This window comes from Nilaparvata lugens, chromosome X, assembly GCF_014356525.2.
Source record: "Nilaparvata lugens isolate BPH chromosome X, ASM1435652v1, whole genome shotgun sequence".
Classification (NCBI taxonomy): Eukaryota; Metazoa; Arthropoda; class Insecta; order Hemiptera; family Delphacidae; genus Nilaparvata; species Nilaparvata lugens.
The window spans coordinates 45,665,592-45,689,239 of record NC_052518.1 but is presented as its reverse complement, the minus strand read 5'-3'; the positions used below and the strand labels follow the sequence as shown (position 1 = coordinate 45,689,239).

Sequence of the window (23,648 nt, the reverse complement as noted above, 5' to 3'; positions counted from 1 at the left end):
AGATGATTTTACAAAAGAAACTTATTAATTAATCCAAAGAGCAATAAGTGAATGCTCTCAAGATAAAATAACAGAGAAAAATCTGTACGAGATAGAAGAAAATATCCCACCCGGGACCACCAACAGCCTAAGCCTCCAACCACACAGCCCAACCCACAACAACTAAAACAGAAAAAAAAATCTGGTGTGGTACACTCACACAACTTTCCTTGCTCATATTCGAAACTACGATCAGACTTTTGTATATGTGTATATATAATTGTTTTCAGAGTACTTTTTCCTTTGTGTAAATTGTGAAATTCAATGATTTTTTTAGTCGTCATTTTTTTAAAGTCGTCAAAACAGCTGTTCTACAGATGAAATATCTCGACTATGTGTTCTTTTTATGAAGTGCTCTACCTACCTACCTCATGCACGAGAAGGAGGTTACAAAGTCCATTTCTCAAGGATAGGGTGGACCCCCCATTAGTTTCCCAGAAAGGAGACTCATGCCAGTTAATAGAGCTGATAAATAACTATACAGAGTATGAATTTGAAAAAAATCGGTCAAGTTATTTTGAAAAAATCGTGAAAAACATTGTTTTTTAGTAATTATCCGCCATTTTTCTCAAGAATATTACGGAGCTCCTGCAATTTTCCAAGGAAAAAACTCATGTCATTTGATAGGACTTATGAATAGCTACCCATGGCTTGAATTTGAAGAAAATCGTTAGAGCCGTTTTTGAGAAAACCGTGAAAAACCTGGTTTTTGGTCATTATCCGTCATTTTTCTCAAGAATATTACGGAGCTCATGGAATTTTCCCAGAAATGAGACTCATGCCAGTTGATAGTGCTTATGAATATCTATCCATGGTATGAATTTGAAGTAAATCGTTAGAGCAGTTTTCGAGAAAACGGTGAAAAACATGGATTTTTAGTCATTATCCGCCATTTTTCTCAAGAATATTACGGAGCTCCTGAAATTTTCCCAGAAATGAAACTTATGCCAGTTGATAGGGCTTAAAAATAGCTATCCATGGTATAAATTTGAAGAAAATCGTTGGAGCCGTTTTCGAGAAAACCGTGAAAAACATGGTTTTTTAGTCATTTTCCGCCATTTTTCTCAAGAATATTACGGAGCTCCTGAAATTTTCCCAGAAATGAGACTTATGCTAGTTGATAGGGCTTATAAATAGCTATTCATGATATAAATTTGAAGAAAATCGTTAGAGCCATTTTCGAGAAAAACGTGAAAAACATGGTTTTTTAGTAATTATCCGCCATTTTTTCCGCCATCTTGAATTGAATTTTATTGAATTTCTTATTGTCGGGTCCTCATGGTATAGGGACCTTAAGTTTAAAATTTCAAGTCGATCGGTTAATTAGGAATGGAGTTATTGTGTTCACAGACATACACACACACACACATACACACACACACACACATACACACACACACACATACACACACACAGACCAATACCCAAAAATCATGTTTTTGGACTCAGGGGACCTTGAAACGTATAGAAAATTTGAAATTGGGGTACCTTAATTTTTTTTGGAAAGCAATACTTTCCTTACCTATGGTAGTAGGGCAAGGAAGTAAAAAACAATACAAAAAAAAAAATGTGATTGATTTTCTGAAGGAGCATCGATGTTTAAAGGATGAATGAAGAAATGCTCATAGCACTGTCTCAACTCAGCTCTTGATACATTAGCTAGGATAGAAACGCATAGTCATGCTTCTTGTTCCATACAACTTGCAACTTGCTTCCAGACTCAAATAGTCTAAAACTAAGGCCCCAACTATACGGACGTCTCAGGCTGGTCACGGTTGAACGTGCATGCACATACACTAAATTATCGAGAGGCTTCTAACATAGAATAAATAACCAAAAACAATAAATAAGCCACTAGAAAATTACAATTTTCAATAATAGAAAAATAATTTAACCACAAATAGAGCAACAAAGAAAAATAAACAACATAAATTGGAAATACAAAAGCCTAACTAACCTCAAAAATTTTGCTCGAAGCGTTTCGCTGTGATCACAGCTGTAGGCTAATATCAAAATAATGTAAGTCGACTGTGAATTTACATGCTCGTTCAAACGTTATTGGCCAGCCTTAGACGTGCTGAATTTATATCGAGCGTCTATTTTGCTTGTATAGTTCACCCCATAAGAGAAAATGCATCCAGCTAACGAATAAACCAGCCTGTCTGACACACCCGTATAGTTGGGGCCTAAAACGGTGTACAGGAGATGTAAGTTACTAAAACCAATATAGAAAACTCCACAACTGCGCGACTACGTTGCTCTGCGACTTGACATGTTGTTGGTCGCTAATCGCTGAGTAAGTATTTATGAAAAAGAGAGGTTGGGAGTTTGAAGTGGAATAGAGTGAACAAATAGCGGCTACTGACAACTAGAGTACTTACAATCAATGATCATGAGAAGTAATAGTAGATGAATTTCAAGAGTTCAAACACACTTTTTTGCTCGAAATCCCCTCCCCACTCTCCCCCCTCGTCAATCCCGCCTCCCATTCCCCCCGCCCTGCGGGTGGGGGGTGTTGGGGGGTGTTCTGAAAATAGATTTACCCTTCCCCCCGGCCAGTGGAGATGAGGGGGATGAAAAGAGAGGAAGATATCTCTCTCTAACCCCTTCCACTTGCCCAGTGGAGATGAGGGGGATGAAAAGAGAGAGATATATCTCTCTCTAACCCATTCCCCCTGCCCAGTGGAGATGAGGGTGATGAAAAGAGAGGAAGATATCTCTCTCTCTAACCCCTTCCCCTTGACCAGTGGAGATGAGGGGGATGAAAAGAGAGGAAGATATCTCTCTCTAACCCCTTCCCCTTGCCCAGTGGTGATGAGGGGGTTGAAAAGAGAGGAAGATATCTTTCTCTAACCCCTTCCCCTTGCCCAGTGGAGATGAGGGGGATGAAAAGAGATATCTCTCTCTCTCTCTCCTTCCCCTTGTCCAGTATAGATGAGGGAAAAAATAATTTCCCTCTGAGGGGGAAAAATTCCCTTACTGACAGATTGAAGTGAATCCTTTTCTCTAATGCTATACTGACAGATTGAAGTGAATCCTTTTCTCTAATGCTATACTGACAGATTGAAGTGAATCCTTTTCTCTATTGCTATGCTGACAGATTGGAGTGAATTCTTTTCTCTACATCTATGCTGACAGATTGAAGTGAATCCTTCACTCTACATCTATACTGACAGATTAAAGTGAATCCCTCTCTCACATCTATACTGTCATATTAAAGTGAATTGAGAAATTCCCTATCGCTCTACATCTATACTGTACTAGTGAATCCTTCTCTCACATCTAATGCTATACTGACAGATTAAAGTGAATCTCTACAATGATCTAAGTTCTTTTACATTTTTTATCTGCAATATCTTACAAGCATTTCCAAAGTTCATCGGAATTTTTAACAACAGATAATGACGAATCATTTGGACAATCATAATGTAGATGACCGCTGTCTAGTATATCGAGCAGTTCGAATATTTCAGATAAAATAGGAAAGTGTACATTTTCGGTTTTGTTAAAGGTAAATCAACATCTTGACATCCTGTTGAAAATTTAATATTCTTAGCAAGTGGATCAAATTCGTTAAATGAAATTCCCATCAAGAGACGAGTTAATTTTTTGAATTTTGAAAAACCATAACACTGCATGTTAACGGCTTCCCACATGTTTGGCATGTGTCTCTGTTCTATAAATTGATGAGATGCACGTGTTGTACCTAGAAGGGGCTCGTGTCTCGCTTGTATAAAAAAGATCGCACCACACGTGCTGACACGTCTAGCTCTAAGCAGCTACTAAACTAAAAGTGAGTACGATATTGGAATGAAAAATCATTTGAAGGCAGAAAACGTTTATTTACACATTTCACCACAACTATTCATTTCATCTTCAATTTTAATTAGCTTATCTATACACAAATTATGAGGACAATAATAACATAGATAGTCTCTTATGTCATTTAAATTAACCGTGCTTAGAAAAATGTCTTTCAATTGTTTCGCCAAACTATAATTTTCACGAGTTGATTTCCTAATTGCACTTTCACACTCATCATACCAATCAATACAGTTTTTTAACCTCACTTCCAACTCGTTGTCAGCAGTCAACCACTTTCTCGGATCCATGATAAGCGAATGAACAAAACTAAGTGTAGGCTGGCACTATTATAGAGTAATTAAGTGGTCTTTCTTCATTAATTGCCGACAGACAACATGTAAGTGCTTTATGCAGTCTCAATGCATGCATGCAATAAACACACTGAATCTCTTTTCCGTTGTAGAAGAATCCATAACAAGCAAAGTTTCTTTTCTGCGAATTTGTGTACATCGTCGCCATTCTCATACTTTGCATTCGATTGTTTTCTCACAAGAAATTATTTGTTTGATACATATTTTTAAACAACAAAGAATTATAATGTTGAGCACTGAACAAAGCACACCGGGCATCTGGTCTATTTTTATGAATGTTACACACAGCATAACACCATGAACTAGTGAAAAAGCTGAAATTGGGTTTTGGAAAATCCTCTGGTATACATTGAACGTTAGTATGTAATCTTCTTAAAAACTTTGCTTTCTCAGTTCCTTTTGTGATAATTTTCTCATAACCTACAAGGTTATCACGTATTAATGAGTCAGTGTATTCTAAATCTCCATCTTCCCATTTTATTTTATGATAGTGACGTTCTAACCATGTTACATCGTTATACAATTTTGCACTCAATTCTGTCTTTGCAAATGGTGATTTGAGATGGAATACAATATAATTATTAGACTTACAACTTAATCATGTACCTCAAATAAGAGAATATTTTACTATGGGACGACATCGTAATATTGACACTGCATATTTAATTCAGAGTTATGGAGCTACACAGAAACATTTCACTAGGGACAATGCAAATATGATTATAATCTTCAAGATAGATTTATTGAGTCTGAAATTAATTCACAGAGATCATGTTGGAGGAGATATTTCTTATAAAGATTTCGCTAAACTTTGTCATAAAGTTTGGAATCGTAAACCTCATAATTTTGTAACTATTATGACTGAGTGTGGAATTAATAGCGGCAAGTACCAAGATTCGCTCAATACATTTCTTACCGTTCAGTAGAGATTAATTCTTTGTGCAGTCATGTTGTCTAAAACATGCAGCAGGAAGCTGAATAGAAAGAATGTTGGTTTAATCGAAAAGATTAGGAAATTGAGAAAAGTAATCAACGACAAGCATAAAAGCTTAGTTAATTTCGAAAAACGATCGGAGGAATACAATAGGAAAACGCTCTCACCGTTAATAGAGCCCATAATTGAACTGGGAAAAAACAAATCTAGTTTTCACTCTAATCATGGTGTAAAACCAAAAAAGGAAGAGGTAAAAGAGGAAGAAGTGAGCATGGAGATTGATGATGAGCAGTCGAGTTATGATAAAAGCTATGGGAGTTCAACAGACAATCTTTTAAGCTCGACTAAATTTGAAAACAGTTTACTTGGTTCTAGTAAAAACGATGATGTGCTGTCACATTATCTAATAACGTTTCATGCGGAAAAATTGAATAATTCAATTAGTTATGGAATTTCATACAATTCTAAAGATGACGTGTATTATATTGGAAATCAGCAAGTAATATTCGATAACGGTTATATAGATATTTATAATAAAAGATTTCGTTTAACACACGGTCTACTTGAGTTATTATTCAGTTCAAGACCGAATTCGAATCTTTATAATCAGAGAGATCTGGATAAGTATAAAAAAATCTTAACACTTACAGGCATACATTTAGATCGAAGAGGCTATGTTAAACGAAATCAGGGAACTAAATTGCAAATGATTCAGAAGTTATTTCCCAGTAAAAAAATTAGTAAAAAGAAGGGATGGGGTTTATTGAAATTTGCAAAAAATAATTCTCATGATAGAAGTTATCAATACTTTGATAATTTTGACAAATTAGTGGAAAGATTAAATTTACTCTATTCCTCAAAAGCTTCTGGCAACACTGGACATGATGTTGAGATCGCCTCTATAATTGAAGAGCTAAAAGAAGCAAAACTAATTGTTTAGTGTTACGATGACTCTGCATCGATTCGGTCGGATTGATACACCTAGTGCTGGCGGTGGTGCTGCTGCTGCTAATCTTACGTGTGATATTGACTCGATAACACAGAAAATAATCAAATCGATAAATCAACAAGGAATCAGCGAAGCTGTGAAATTTTATTTAGATTCGCAAATCACCAAACTCGTCTCGGAAAATACAAAGAATATCGGAGTGAGCATAATTGAAAGAGAACATATTCTAAGTTCATTACAAAATTTTAGCGCTAATATCGATAAAGTTATTGCAGAGAGAACTCTAACTTTAGAATCTGCTCTAGGAGAAGTGAAAACTTTAACAGACAGCTTTTCATCCCAGTTGGTGAGTATTAACAACAATAAAGTTGATAAAGCTTATTTAGATGAGAAATTAAAAGCCATATCGGATAAAATTAAGAATTTGGAGGTGCTGGACAGAAACTCAATACTAAATTAAAACAGCTTAGTACAGAAATTTTTACTAAAGTAAATGAAACACACCCATCACCAATTGATAAGCAATATTTAGAATCTACTTTGCAGAAATTGACTAGTTCTTCATTAACAAAGGAAGAGTTTGAAAAACAATTATCTGAAATGGAGGGTGCAATAAAAGCTAATATTATGGACGGTATTGAACAATTCATTACAAAAGATGCTATTGCTATTCTGATTAATCAAATTGCAGAAAAGTATGCAACTAAAAATGATATAGGAGATTTTATTAAGAAAAACGAGATGGAAGTCGCTGTGAAAAGCATTCGTGATGAAATAGCTGAGGCAATTAAAAATTCGGAAGGGGGCACTGTTATGAGACTGCAATGTTCGGCTCCATTCATAGATTATCTTAATTTATTCATCCACAGAGTGGCCTTTGATATCGTGAGCGGATACGCACGCGTGAGTTTTAATATGAACTGGATAGAGGCCAAACAACATAACCTTACAGAAAATCAGGTAGCCGAAATTATTACAGAAAAAATAGGGCTAGCACAGTACAAAGGGGTCGTATTGACCCCGAAAACATAAAATCTTGTAAAAGGATAACACTTGCGTGAGAGAGTGAAATTTGAAGCATGGTGAATTTAAACGGTTAAACACATGCTGCTTCAACACAATAAATCAGTCTAGACATTTTTTCATGTGTCTATGATTGAATGTAATGGTTTTTCCATAAAATCTTGTAAAAGGATGACACTTGCGTGAGAGAGTGAAATTTGAAGTATAATGAACTTTAACGGTTAAACACATGCTGCTTCAAATTTCAGTCTAGACATTTTTTCATGTGTCTATGATTGAATGTAACGGTTTTTCCATAAATCTTGTAAAAGGATGACATATTATGAGAGAGAGTGAAATTTGAAGTATAATGAACTTTAACGGTTAAACACATGTCGCTTCAAATTTCAGTCTAGACATTTTTTCATGTGTCTATGATTGAATGTAACGGTTTTTCGGTGCAGGAGTTATCGGGCTTATCTGTAGAGGGGGACCTCACAGGGAGCAGAGTGAACGTGTCATTTGTCTAGACAAGGGAGTCTAGCACGCACACGAGCAGGCGCATGCCACTTTAGTCTAAGGATTCACTTCAATCTGTCAACATAGCAATAAAGAAAAGGATTCACTTTAATCTGACAGTATAGCATTAGATGTAGAGTGATAGGGAATTTCTCAATTCACTTTAATATGACAGTATAGATGTGAGAGAGGGATCCACTTTAATCTGTCAGTATAGATGTAGAGTGATGGATTCACTTTAATCCCCCTCATCACCATTGGGCAAGGGGAAGGGGATAGAGAGAGATATCTTCCTCTCTTTTCATCCCCCTCATCCCACTAGGCAAGGGGAAGGGGTTAGAGAGAGATATCTTCCTCTCTTTTCATCCCCCTCATCACCACTGGGCAAGGGGAAGGGGTTAGAGAGAGAGAGAGATATCTCTTTTCATCCCCCTCATCACCACAGGGCAAGGGGAAGGGGTTAGAGAGAGATATCTTCCTCTCTTTTCATCCCCCTCATCACCACTGGGCAAGGGGAAGGGGATATCTATTTTTAGAACACCCCCCAACACCCCCCACCCACAGGGCGGGGAAGGGGAGGCGGGATGGACGATGGGGGAGAGGGGGAGGGGGTTTTGGAGCAAAAAAGTGGCTTCAAAGTCTTAAAATTCATCTACTAGTAATGATCATGACAAGCGATTGTAGTGTAACTAGTTTAGTGTAATGAGCATGACAAGCGATTGAAGGCGTATGGTCCGATCTACTGAAGAACCCTCAACTCTGATCGCACGCTTTGTGTAGTGCAAGTGTGAGAAGAGCATTAATTTGTCGCTCAGCAATCGCACGACACTATTGGTGTACGTGAGAGCTGTTCTTGTACTATGAAATTCAAGCGTCCGCGACATCCGTGCAATAATTATCGTGTCGTCGCAGAATCGTTATGTGAAATCGGTCAATATATAACATAGCTCATTTCAAGTGATATAATATAGAGCATTGGCTGTTTAATACAGGGTGGCAAGCATCCACTTTGTTGTCATTTAAAAAGAAAACCAAAATAACTGAACGTGATCAATTTTGAAAGTAGCTAATGCTACTGATTACATGATACAGATTGACGTGACTAAATAGCAGTACAAGGAACAGTTCAAGATAACGTGAGGCTCGTAACACCAGTTTGATCGTGAGCTTGTATATGAAAAGACAAATACTGGAGTACAAAAGGAAACTAATTGCAACTTAAAATATCCAAATTCAAATTCATTTATTTCCTCTTCAATGATACAAACATGTTTGAAAAATAGTAACAAAAATACACAGAAAGAATATTCTTCACATGGGCTATGATGCCTGTGTGCGAAGAAGAGTCTAAATCGATTTATCTCATTTGTGTAGAGGAAGTATTTAAAAAAATAATCCACTGATAAAAAATATAGAGAAAAGAAGAGAGGAGGTTAAACCCAACAAAAAATTGAAAAAAAGATAAAAAGGAGGAAAAAAGGGCTTTATATATATGTAGATGATCGTAACAGTAACTGGAGAGGACTGGCCCACACACGTCCGCAGAGAAAAGAATCGGAAAAAACTCAGTAGGCTAATTAAGTCAGTCCAGAAGTCCATAAGTCCAGAAGCCTCGTAAGGCAAGGGACGTGGAACCGCACATTGAATATGTCTAGTCAAAGGAAACTCACAAGTAAGAGAGGATTATGACAACAGTAATTTATATTATATTATAGTTAACATTAATTTATTTATACTATATATTGATATTATAGATAGAAGAATATTATAACATACAAGCGAAATAAGAAGAATGTTGGGTGAAAAATATATAATAGTAATAATAATAGATAGATAAAGTAATGGAAAGAATAGGAGAATTATAGAAATTCTGTTTTCTGGAAGGGTCGATGATTTTTAAATAGGGAGAAAGAAAACAAATAGGAGAAGGTTATATTAAAAACGGTAATTAGATCCCAACAAGGACTCAGACGCCTCTCTTCCCTGCTCAAACGGCCAGGAGATCAGCATTCTCTTATAAGCGGCAGAACTGTATCAGCTAAAGGCAGAAAAGTGAGCAGGCAAGTTACAGCATAAGCAGTGTACAACATAAAAAAGGGAACGGGATGAGGCCAGAGTAGATAATTTTGGCCGTCTTATATTGTTGAAGCTAGAGGAATGAGTGAAATGAGTGTAATTTGATACACTCATTATATGACACTCTTGCCTTTCATGAATGTGCACTAGAAATGTCTTGATAAAAAGCTATACCGTGACATCCAATACCCTGAACTCCTGAAATAGCTGGTTCGAGGGTCAATAGCTTGGACGGCTTGTAAAATCTTCTGCACAGTCAACAGAAAACAGTCCAATAGAAAATGAAACAGCAAAAAAGTTATGAAAAAAATAGCGGAAAGAAAAGGATAGAAGAATAGTGCACTAGCAAGAACAGCTAGCGAGAAACAATTTAAACGATCACATGCTTAGGCTAACAATTGTCTTACTTGCATAGGAGCAATGCCAAGCAGGACTTCCATCGATTGTCTTCGCAGTCTCCTCTCGCGTCGAAGTCGCCGTTCATTTCTCCTTTCTTCGCTGATGTCGTAAGCATCTTCATTGGCTCGTCTACCACTATTCAGTGAGAGCGCTTCACAAAAGCGTACAAAGTCCAAGTCAATATGGTAACCGTAAGGACAACAGCTACATGACAACTGGTATTTGCCCCCTCCCATCATTCCCCACCTACAACACAAAATAATTCAATAGAATAGAAGAAAACGTTTATTGAATAAATAAGCTACCTTAAGAGAACCTCAATTACAACTTGTCGTAATTGTAAGAAATGAGAATTATTACAATTTAGAAATTAAGCTAGAGCGTATAAAATAATTTTTGGACTGAAAATTGTGCTAGAACGACTAACCATATTCCGGACTGTGCAATTCAAGAGAGTAATTACTCACGATTCACAATTTCACTTTCAATTTTCAGCTTTTCTGAATCACATAACTCTTCAATAATAGGGTGAATGCACCAGTAACCAGGAAACAGTTACCGACAATTCGGAAAGTATTTAAAAAGATTTGAATTTTGAAGTTTTTGAAACAGTTTTAGCATACCCACTAAAGTCTCCTGTAAGTTTTTGACCCAGAAATGTTTTGTTACGTTCACTACTGGAATAATGGCAACGTGGAGGTCGTTGTAACTAGGGTCTGGAAGGTGTCGTCGAATGTGCGATTTCAAATGAGCGACGATGGGAAACGTAGTTCAATGTGCGACGCATTGTAATAAAATAAGGAAAGGCAGACGCTATGAATGGGAGGACTTATGCTTCACATTATAATCTCATCTAAGGACACACTTTACAATCAGTTAAATCAGGGACAGAAACTACTATTCATTCCATATTCCATGATTAATTTTATTTCAGCTTATCTATGAGGGGGATAATTGAACTTTAACAGCTTCAATGCTTTATGAGATCATTAAATTCTAAAAAATACGTCCTTCATCTCTTAAATAACAGAAAAATTTAAATTATTATTATAATAATATACATAGTAATGGTGTGGTAACAATTAAAATCGTTCGTGTGAATAAATCGGAGAGGCGCAAGAACAGTACGTCCTCACCTCTCTCACTCCCTCTCACTCTCTCTCTCTCTCTCTCTCTCTCTCTCTCTCTCTCTCTCTATTCCAAACCATAGAACATCTATGTATAATAAATCATTCCATGTATCAGCTTGCCGGATCTGGAATCTGTTGCCTCCAACTGTGAAGAGTATTGGCGATCGAGCTCTGTTTGGCGTGGCAGTATTGAATTGGCTGGGATCTGGTGGCACAGATTAGGCTTGGGTCGGGTTCAGCTTTATTTTTATTGTCTATTTACATTGTATCAATCTACATAAATTTAACTCATTTTTACCTTTTATGCAACTACAGATACAAAATATTTCATCTTATACTGTTTTATGATAATTATTATAGCTTGTAAAATCTTTGTTTTTAGGGTTGTTTTGTGTGCATGTGTGAATGAGTGGCAACTTGATTAGATCTTCATTTCTTCATTTCTGATAAGTTTTCCTATATGATTTTTCTAGTGGAATTTGAAATATTGTTTCCAATTGTATTAATAAATTAAGTTTAAAATTCTCTTTTATTATCTGTAATTGTATTTTGATTAAGAGTTTTATTTACTTATGTTAATCTTATTACATAATATGTATTCTTTTTTCCGTTTTATTATGTGAAATTTTCTTCTATTGTAAAGGGTTGTGTGGTAGAGAGGACCAGGAGTCCTAACTCCGCCCTAATAAAGGCATATAATCAATCAATCAATCTCTGCCTCTTCTCTCTCAGTCGCTGTCACTTGGTGCTTGGTTACATACTCTATTGTTCTCTGCGGAGACGGATCACCAGTTGGCAATGCGTGAATTTAAATAAAATTTCACTTCTTTGAAAATTTGATTTATTGTGCTCAGACGTAGATGAGCGGTAAATGAGAACGGAGCTCTCGGGAAATTCAAAATGAAGTGTTTCGTAGTGGTTAGTCTGGGTGAGTGGCACACGATTTATTAATCATGAAAATGCATTCAATGAACTTCAAATTCAACAAGTTACAAGATTCGAAGTTTATTCTTATTCTAAATTGTTCCGTCTCAGAAGAGAGAGAGAGAGAGAGAGAGAGAGAGAGAGAGAGAGAGAGAGAGAGAGAGAGAGAGAGAGAGATTGGTTGAGTACTTTGTTTATGTAGATTACAATATATACTGGCTTATACACTTGGAGAGGGAGATTGATTGATTGACTTTATTTATGTAGATTACAATATATACTGGCTTATACACTTATATACAATAGCTTACAATACAGCAAAATTATAGACGAATTTACAAAATATAAATAAAGAAAATAATTATTGAGCAGTATATGATATGAAAAAAAGCAATTTGTGATAGGCCTAACTATAGATAAAATAGATAATATTGTTATGCATCTACATAAATTGGCGGAGCTTTGGACATATCAATGTCCATTCTTTAGAAAGAATATTCGAAGTATCCTTACCAGTAACTCTCTACCAAAACGTTAATTTCATTAATTCAACTAAGGATTTATTTAAAAATGAAAATATTGTAAAAGTTTTAATTAATATGAAGACTTGAGAGAAAAAAAACAGAAAATAATTTAATTAAAATAATTATATAAGTAAGTAAGATCAAACCATTAATTATTAAAATGGAGTAGGCTGGAAGTAGATCAGGGTAATCAAATTTCAGTAATATACAGCAGTATGCAGTGGATAATTAAAATAACAGGAGTTTAGTGATGTGGATCCGGAATATTCCCAGTGGGAAGGAACTTATGATTTAGGATTATTTCCGAGGCCAAGAAATTTTGAGAATTTAAGGGAATTTATGGGAACTTGAGGGAATTTATAAAATTGTTCTAAAAATGATTGATATTGATCAATCTCACTCATCTCTATACTTATAAAAGGCTAAGCCCCGATAGACTGAAATCACACCACAGCCCAAACTACTGAGCCTAAAAACTTGAAATTTCGCACGATTGTTTATGGTAGCCTGAAAACATCCACTAAGAAAGGATTTTCAGAAATTTGCCCCCCTGAGGGTGCTGGGGCCCCCCCAAAATTTTGTACTTTTTAACCGCTCATTGCACAGCAAAGTCATGAGGAACTTTTTTGTTCAGCTACGAAAAAAAATTAGATCTATGCAGAAAAATTTCGATCAGGAGCACAGGGGGGTCCAGCAGAGGGCATTTTTCGAAAATTTTTATGTAAAATCACACTACAGCTCAAACTAATTGTCCTACAGACTTGAAACTTTGCACAAATATTCTTCAAACATGCTAGACGCGCACTAAGAACGGATTTTGAGATATTTTGCCTCTAAGGGTTTCAAAGGATGAAAAAGGATCCTATTAAGTAAGGTTATGAACATGGTAAGGTGCCATATGGAAATGAGATAATTTATTTATTGACATGTGATATTCTAACATATGTTGTAATCATTGGAAATAACAAAATAATAAAATGATAGAAATTCAAAAAAGAACATCTGTTCTGTTATTGCTTTCTACCTGATTCCACTCAACCTCAATAATATTGTTCTGATGATTAATAAATATGTTTAATAATATTATTAATATAATAAAAGTATTGTTTTGATAATTAATTATTATCATTAATATAATAATAGTATTGTTTTGGTAATCAATAAATATTTTTATTTTCACAAACTCTGTATAATTTATAATGGTGAATGTGAAACAACTGCATCAAAGAAATTATCTCAAAAATATATGTTTAGGAAAACCATAGTTTTGAACTTCGTTTTCCTGATGCAATGTATAAGCCTACACGTGGCATGTATTATTAATTTTTCAGCTAGAACAGTTTTTTGAGACTGCTAAATAAACGTCTACAGTTTTATCAATGCTGTATCGGCAATATGAAAACGCATGCAGTTAATATGTCTTTGAATAAAGGTGTTGATATCTACATGATAATATTATTCTCTTATCCTATCTTTTAGTAAAAATAACAATGATTTCTGCGTTGAATAACATCTTTCTTGCCAACAAGAATCGAACTCTTTGTGAATTTAGATATGACCTACACTTTAGATTTATATAATTCTATTAATAAATTCATGGAAATTGAAGTAATTTTTTCAGTTAGTTGATGAAATTGATTATCAATAGAGAAAATGATTACAATTTTATCAATACAGAAGTAGTTGAATGAATTGTCGATGTACTGAGTTCTTGGACAACAATAATTCAATATTGGTATTTATCCAATCATTATTTTTTTCAGAAATTATTTCATTTGAATTAGAGAATATTTATAAGCTCCTATCAATTTATCATTCGTAACAATGAATTCTTCAAAACATGAATTTAATCAAATAAGAAATTGCCCATACTTCTGTATTCATGTTCGCATGTTTTCCACTTGTGATGGATAGCCAAAATATTGTGGAGCCAGCTTCACGGCGAATTGTAATCGAGGGCTCTGATTGGCTGAAAAGTTCAGCGTTCGGAGTGAGGTGAGGCTAGCAGTTAGAACACAGGCAAGCGGCACGGCGAATGGTTCGGAGTACGGTACGGCGAATGATTAACAGCTGATTTTTAACATTATGAAACATATGCTCATGTTCGTTGGAAGGCAAGATGTTCGGTGGAATGCACGGTTTGCTGCGCGGTTCGAGGTTCGGTTCAGCATGTGTGGACGCACCTTTAGTTGTTACAGGACATTTATACAGATCACAGGCCAAAGCAACATAATAATCTATCTTCTTCTTCCTCCTCTTCTTCTTCTTCTTCTTCTTCTTCTTCTTCTTCTTCTTTTTCTTCTTCTTCTTCTACCTATATCTAAAAGGCTAAGCCCCGACACACTGAAATCACACCACAGCCCAAACTACTAAGCCTAAAAACTTGAAATTTCGCACAATTGTTTATTGTAGCCTCAAAACATCCACTACAAAAGGATTTTCAGAAATCTGCCCCCCTGAGGGAGCTGGGCCCCCAAAATTTTCACTTTTTAACCGTTCATTGCACATCAGTCATGAGGAACTTTTTCGTTCAGGTACGAAAAAAATCAGATCTATGCAGAAAAATTCCAATCATGAGCACAGGGGGGTTCAGGAGAGGGCACTTTTCGAAAATTTTGATGTAAAATCACACTACAGCTCAAACTAATTGGCCTACAGACTTGAAACTTTGCACAAATTTGCGCACTAAGAACGGATTTTGAGATATTTTGCCTCTAAGGATTTCAAAGGATGAAAAAGGATCCTTAAGTAAGCTTATGGTATGGTGAACTCCATATGGAACTGAGATAATTGACACATGTTATTCTAACATATGTTGTAATCATTGGAAAGCTTAAAACAATTTCATCAATTAGCTGATTGAATTGATTTTGCGTTGATTGAGAGCACGAGCTTGCCAGCCACGTGTTTGTTCCATTGTTGTATGCTTGGCCAGTTCGGTTTGCGCCTTCTATCAGCTGTATATGGAGTCTCATACACTCCGATTAGAACAGAGCACAAAGGTTTTCTTTGGTTAGGAGTTTGTTGATAATTCTTTATTCAAATTCAAATTTCATTGCAATCAAAAACCACATAGAAAACTTTCTTAATAGACAACAAGATTACAGAAACAAAATGTCAAACATATACCTACATTTATTTGTAGCACGGCCAGAAAAAGACAAACTTGAATACTAGCCGTGAGTTTATTAAATATAACTTAATATATATATATATATATATATATATATATATATATATATATATATATATATTTTGTTAATATTTTGTGAATAAAAATTACCAGTTGATGAGAGATGCGAGTAATTCCTTATATTTGATCCAAATGGTTATTCATAATACAGTAGTCGGGGTCACTGCAATCAAAATTTTTTTATTCTGTACGGTAGCTAATAAATTTCATAGGTATTGATTGTCCATAATGTATCCAGTGTCCATAATGGAAGTAATTGAACTACTCAAAATTAATGGCTTACTGGTCCCTCATAGATTTATAGTATTCCTGGTGATTGAGCCTGTCTTTTTCAGCGTTGTCTATTAATAATAAAGCTTAATTTACAACTAGCTTACCCATCGAACTTCGTACCGCCAATGTATCTCATGTTACACTTTACTTTATTTGGTGAATCATGAAATTTATCTGACAATCAACATTTTCATTTACATCTCAATACGGACTTCCTATGTGCTTAGTCATGCAGCATTCATTATTCCGAAAACATATTATTCTTCTCAATCAATTGGTAGTAATATCTATCAGTAAAGTTTTCAATTAAAAAAAAAAAGGTTATATCAGTGTTTCAAAGAAAAATATTCAATGTTTTCATAGCTGTAGATTGTCGATATATGGTCCAGGAAATATGCGTTGTACGATGAATCACACAGAATTCCATATTCTTTCCATTTCAGGATGAATATAAGCTAAGCTAAATTCAAAAAATTGTAAATTATTCTTTCATTCTTCAGTAATTAATAAATGCAATATGAATACTATACATATATACTATACAATATATATATACTCTCTTTCATTAGGTGAATAATTTTTTCAACATTTTCCAGTTTCTCAATGATAGGGGAGTGATAATAATTATTTGTATAGGTCTTCTAAGGAACCATTATCAACAGCTGGTACCAATCAACTAAACTTCAACTCCAAACTACCGTTTTAATACCAGTACACAATTTATCACAGGGTGATGTGTTTATTACAGCTGCTAACTTTAGATGCTAAATCATATTATCACAATATGATCTTGAATCATGACCATCTTTTCGTTCTTCAATAGCCGCTCGGCCGAACATTTCAAAAACATATGTCTGTAAAATGGATTAATAAATAATTATTATTAGCCCCCCTATTAAAATTTCTGTTCAGAAACCATCCCCAATATTCACACAACATATTCCCAAAGTTTCATGCCGTTATGTCAAGTATAGTTTTCAAGTCTACAGGGAACAAACAAACATACAAACAAACACACAAACAGACATTCATTTTTTTATAAATAGAGATCTCCAAACAAATAGAATTCCAAATAAGAATTCCAATAATATCCAATTCTCCAAATAGAGAATTCGGCTCAAACAAAAGCCTCTCTAAATGAAGGTAACATGATAAGGATTCAGTTCTGTTGTTTTAACATTTTTTCAAATCACTTTCAAAAAGTTCATGTAGTACCTACTATTGTGTTTGAGACACTTCTGGCGCTATCATAGTTTCACTATTATTCTGTTCCACAGTCCTATCTCTTGTAGTCGTTAACTATATATATAATAATTATATAAAGTAAAGCTGGCTTATGCACGTACGGGATAGGAAAATTATGTTTGACGCATCATCATGTCTGAACTGCTGGACTAATTAACTTGAAATTTTGCTTATAGATTCTTAATTAACCAAGGATGGTTATAGGCCTATTCTCAATTCTTCAAAATTTCATTACGTCAAGTTTCATTTTTTCAAGTTTTAAAATAGATCCTTGCGAAGCATGGGTTCTTGCTAGTATTATATATTAATATAATCAATAAATCATCATTCTATTTGCTATTGATCAATCTCAGCCACATTTTACATTAATATAATCAATAAATCATCATTGTTTGAGCCTGTTTTTGCTCACTCACTGTCTTTCAAATGTTTAGTCCAGTCAATAAAAGATTATAGAGGGAAAAGTTTGGAACACAATTTTTGGCCCCGCAGCTCTTTTAAGGATAGTAAGGGGGTAAACATATCAAAAGTCCTCACTCTTACCTCCTGTGCTAAGGTGGTGGGGATGGTTTGAAAGTGCCATATATTGTTTTTGCAAATATCTCAAACAATATGCGCTTTCCTGAAATTTTTGTTGAAAAATAATTAAAGCTCACAAATTAGCCTAAAAGTTTCATTCCCAACATTTTTCCATTTCTCTAATAGTTTTCTAGGTATGAGTTCTCGAAGGTATCAGGTATCATTTTGAAGAAAAACCCTTCCGACTCCGATTTTTTCATATTTTTGACCTCATAACTTTTTAAGGATTGATTGAAAAAATCTGTGCTAATCGTGAGCTCATAGAGCTCATCAATAATTATTCTCTCCAATTTCATCTATAGTCTCATTATTTTACGCATCTCCCTACGATTGTTGGAGCCGTTAGTGTTGAGTGAAAATCTTCAGTTCAACAGCAATAGATCAATTGACAGGGAAATTGGGAGGGAATGTTTGGACAATATTTGACTTCGCAGCTTTGTTTGGACTAGTTAGAAGGATATCAAAAGTCCTCATCCCAACCTCTTAAGCTTAAGGGATGAGGTTGGTTCAAAAGATGCATTTTTAATTTCTGGCTGACAAGCATGTAACTTCGAAGCAATGCATTTCAGCGACATAGCTACTGAACAAAAATGAAGCTAGATGAATTTCCTACAAGTTTTGTACAGTAGAGTTTTGTGATATATTCTTTACTTTTCACTTTAGTTTTATATTTACTTTTAAAAGTGTAAAGTTTTTAAAAAGACAAGTTTTCTTCCAACTTTTTGCACTTTTAGGGCTTATTACTCAACAAAAATGCATCGAAAAAATAAGTAGGCCTACTGAACGTTGAGTGGTAGTGCATTCAATTCTCTTCAATATAATATATTATTTCATCATTTTATGCTTCCTATCAATTTTTATAGCAGCTTTAGTGTTGAGTGTGGTAGATGTGAGGACTTTTGATATGTTAACCCCCTCACCATCCTTAAAAGGACTGCGAGGTCAAAAATTGGGTTCCAAACGTTTCCCTCTATACCTTTATTTGACCATTCGTTGCCTGGACTAGTATCTTATTGCAAATTAAGTGAGCCTTAATGACTCTTGAAAGGTTGTGAGCTGTTGAATTATTTTCTTTTTAATATTGAATTAAACTCGAGTATGCTCTTGTATGAGTTTAGCCTATTCTGCTGTATAGTTTCTAATTTTTGGATTTATATTCTACTCTAATAGGGGTTCAATTATTTTTGTGCGGAGGAATTGAATAAAATCATACAAGTAGAGTTAAATTACACTCAATACTTAATTGACTTTGTTTACCTGATTTACAGGCATTTATTAGTAAGTAAAAAAATCTTATTCAACTTGCAAGACATGAAAGTAGCGTGATAATAGTGGAGCAATTGAATGATTTGGAAAATTTTGTTGAGTTCTCATTTCTACTTTCACCTTTCATGAAAATCATCAATCCATGAACTTCAAATTACTGTTTTCTTTGAACTGATTACAATTTATAAGTTATTCATCATATTTCTTACATAATCCATTTGTATAACAGGTGATTGAGACCTTGTGTAACAAAAAACGTATTTTTCGGTCATTTTAGATGGAAGAAATAATAAATTTCAATTTCAAATAATAACAAAGGTCATTTGTCTGAGTACAGAACCCGGCATTTGTTCCATCAAATAGTGACGGCGGTGCAGTATATCCATTCCAATGACTTGAGTCATAGAGACCTGAAATGTGAGAACATTCTATTGAAAGATGAGCTGACTGTTCGTATTACCGACTTCGGATTCGCCAGAAGTTGCAGAGATAAATACACCAACCAACGCATTCTAAGTGATACATTTTGTGGCAGTGCCGCCTATGCTGCCCCTGAAATACTACAGGGCCTACCATATAACCCAAAAATGTACGATGTCTGGTCATTGGGTTGTATTCTGTACATTATGCTGACCGCTAGAATGCCATACGATGATTCCAATATTACAAAAATGTTGTATGTACAATTGCATGCAATTCTTTCATTTCCAACCAAATCTGAATTCAAGATAAGCCATGATATGAAGAAATTCATTATGCATTTATTGGAGCCAGATGTTACCAGACGAGCAACCATAAATCAAGTATATACTGAATTGACTCAGCTACCACCAATAACACCTCAAAATTGTGTCAAACCAAAAAATTCTGTCCAGAAACTAACTGGGAAAAAATCTATAGGTCAAGCAGAAATGGATTATTTACGGATGAAATTGAAGAAGTGTAAAATTCCTCACAATTTTTAGCTGGAAACTTCAGAAATCACACATTTTCTCCAAAATTATTAAACTGATCTCATGATTCTCTCACAATTTCAGCTGAAAATTTTAGAAATCGAATTTTTGTGAAATCAAATTTGAATTTGTATTACTTTATCAATGAATTTGATAAATCGATTGCTTGGTTCTCTTTCGATGAAATTGCAAAATTTGGAATTTATACCTTGATATATATTTCGATTTTTTTTTAAATATATAGAAAAATATTTTCTATATTTATCCTTGTGGATCAATATAATAGCATTATTGATGATTAAATTTTGCTCAATTCGAGAATATATTGCACAAATTTCACAAGATTGGACCAGAATATTTGGAATTGAATTTTAAGGTGTCCAAAGAAATTGGAAAAATATTGTTGCTATAGCATGATAACAAAAAATATGAAAGAAATTGGAATACAAACTTTACATCGTACAAAATGAAAAACAAATTTCAATATCAGAAACCCATTCTATGATAGAAATACCGTAGCCTATTGCTTCCAGTGGGTGTTCTAGACTGAACTCTAAATGAAATATAATGTCAATAATAATTTCCTCAAGTTCCCATAAATTCCCGGGAATTTTACATCACTACATGAGTTTATATATATATATATATATATATAATATATATATATATATATATATATATATAAGTTTGTTCTCAATCATTGTGAATGATTTTAATTTGTGACACTACTACTCCAACACTTTAATGTACACTAGATAGTGAAAAATCATCAATTTTTTATTTATTTTTATAAATACAAAATATTAGTTTGCTGGTAAAATGAATTTTAGTATCTGTGAAACACCGCCGCCTAAGAGTGACTATCTAATTTTTCATAATATATATTAATATATCATTTAATTTTCATATACTATATGGATGGATAATTAACGTTCGAGACCCTGATCACTTATTGTATTTTTTATTTAGTATTATCCTTAATTCTGAATAAGACTAATATCTTTTGATGCTCACTTACTATAGAGTATCAAGTTTATTTTATTTTAAATTTAATTTAGTTTTATGATTTGAAGTTTTTGAGTTTTCCATTTTTTCCAATTCCCATTAACCCTATACCACCCTATTAATCATCCTTAGTTCATCTAATACCCCATACTCCTTTTTAAATTCCTAAACTCCCAGTTTCATGAAAAAGTTTTTTTCCTTAGTTTATTTTTTAAGTTAGCATTCATTCTATTTATGTATTTTTATTATTTGTAGGCACCTGCTGTAAAATCTTTTAGGTTTAGCGGGACCAATTTTGTAATGCATTTTACTGAATAAAATGATTGATTGATTGATATATATATATATATATTAAAACAGGAGACACAAGACATAAATAGATTGAAAACACTTAAAAACTTTTAGGAAATTTTCGAGAACTGAGTTCCCTTCCTCAAACGAGTAGTGCGTGGTACAGTTTCAAATCCAATGGTCGTGACCACAGAGTACGCACGGAGAGTCAATTGTAGCAGCAGAGACAACAGATTAAGCGGTGCAGACGGATGGAGAGAAAAAGGGTACAGATTCAGGGGACATTATGGGGTATTTAGGGGGCGGTTACAAACGGGATATTTAGGATTTCAGTGGGTTATGAATAAGGAAAGGTGTAGCTTATGAATTGATAGAAAAGAGGAGATCTGAAATTAGAAATCAAAAAAGAATTAGACTAAAATTGGAGAAAGGAATTGTAGAATTGAACTTCAATGAAATTTATTTTTCATTTTATTGAACATTTAATATATATTTGATAGCTGTGAAATTTATTATGATATGATGAAATTTATTTCAATTTAATTAAACAATTGGTGTAGAGTTGATAGCTATGGTACTATTGCTGTCTGTTGAGACCAGGACTGGAAGCAGCTCCAAGCACCCAAATAAGCCAATTCTTTCGTCTTGACATCTATGGAGGGGGCTATGGGAGGGCAGGGTGGCAAGGACTTTGACTTTGAAGCATTGGTCAAAGTTCTTGTTGTGCTCAGAGCCATGGGTAGGGAAGTATTATTTTTAAAGGAAGCCCTGTGATTGTTGATCCGGATGGTTCAATCCATCAAGAAAATGTTGAAAATCCCACTGTCCTCAACCTATTCTCAAGAAACCTTTCACCTACAGATCAATCAGTCCTCAACAAGGGTCTCTCTTTTGCCCCAACTCCCAAACTTAATGCCATAAACCTTCTCTCTGATACTGTTCACTTCACAAGATATCTCAGATGGCAAGTATACTTCAGTGGCAACAACACTTCTGACCCTTCTTGCACTTCCCCCTCGACTACTTCTGACAAATCATCAAAAAGTTTGCCCCAAAATCCAATCGTGAAACTAAGTCTCTCCCAGCCAACCACCCTGTTGAAATCTTCTGCAATTTACTCCTGAACAAAGTCAGCTCTAAAAAATTCATTGAATCCCTCACTCCAACTCCCAACCTCACACCCCAAGAGTTCAAATCCATCAAAGACCTTCGCTCTGACCCCAGTATTTCCATCACCAAAGCTGACAAAAGCTCAACTGTAGTCTTACTGAACACCACAGATTATATCAATGAAGCCAACCGGCAACTCACCAACCCTGAACAGTATCAACTCCTTCCTTCTGACCCTACTCCACAAATCCAAAATAAAGTCTTCAAATTTCTGATGCAATATGGTCCATCTGAAGGCCTCTCGGACTCAGCCATCAACATCATTTCGCCAGACTCTCCCAACACACCACACTTCTATCTTCTTCCAAAAATTCATAAAGATGGCAATCCTGGTCGTCCCATTGTTTCAAGCATAAATAGCCCAACTGAACGACTCTCTGCCCTTGATGATTTCCACCTCCAACCAATTGTTGCCTCCCTACCCTCTCATATCAGAGGCACTCCTTCCACTTCATAGATATCCTAAGAAACACACTCCTTATAACTGACCAACAACTCCTCCTTGCTACCATTGATGTAGCCTCCCTCTACACTTCCATGAAGCTGTTCTTGGGTTGTTGCTGTTAGGACTCCGTTGATACCGTCCTTCCCCAATCTCTGTCACATTGATGGCCACCATGATCCTCCACTTATTCCTTGTTGCCCTGGGAAATAAACCACACCTCCATCTCGCGAGAATCCTCCATGAATGTTGTAGCTTACCGAAGGCCTGGAACACATCAAGGGCTGTCTTAGTCCTCACTACTCTGTCAATACTCTCACTCTTTTATCACCATATGTCACACATTCCCACTCACTCCTGCCTATTCCTCACCAGTTACTCTGAAGCCTTCTTGAGAATAGTTGGTGACCCTACCATTCACTTGCTCACCAAGTGACTTCTTACTAGATCCAGGGGTCACTTTGCTTGCTACTGCTACTAAGTGTCTATGTCAAAGCCTTGAATGACTCTGCAATGAGTAAGGGGACACTCGGGTGGACGCTTGTCCTCGTCCCTGCTCT

The 23,648-nt window shown here is 35.0% G+C and overlaps 2 protein-coding genes across 2 annotated transcripts in view; one reads left to right on the top strand and one right to left on the bottom strand.

Annotated features, from left to right (window-relative positions):
- LOC111050245 overlaps positions 1–23,648 on the bottom strand; it is a 205,018-nt gene that overhangs the window by 81,171 nt on the left and 100,199 nt on the right. Inside the window, exon 2 of the mRNA XM_039441952.1 lies at positions 10,102–10,339. Coding sequence (XP_039297886.1) covers positions 10,102–10,332 — 231 coding nt within the window. The 5' untranslated portion in view covers positions 10,333–10,339. The remainder of the gene's footprint in view (positions 1–10,101; positions 10,340–23,648) is intronic.
- Positions 19,536–20,270, top strand: LOC120348920 (testis-specific serine/threonine-protein kinase 1-like; the record flags this gene model as incomplete). The annotated part of the gene is made up of 1 exon (XM_039441951.1): positions 19,536–20,270. A coding segment is annotated over one exon (657 nt), but the record flags the coding sequence as incomplete, so codon positions are not given.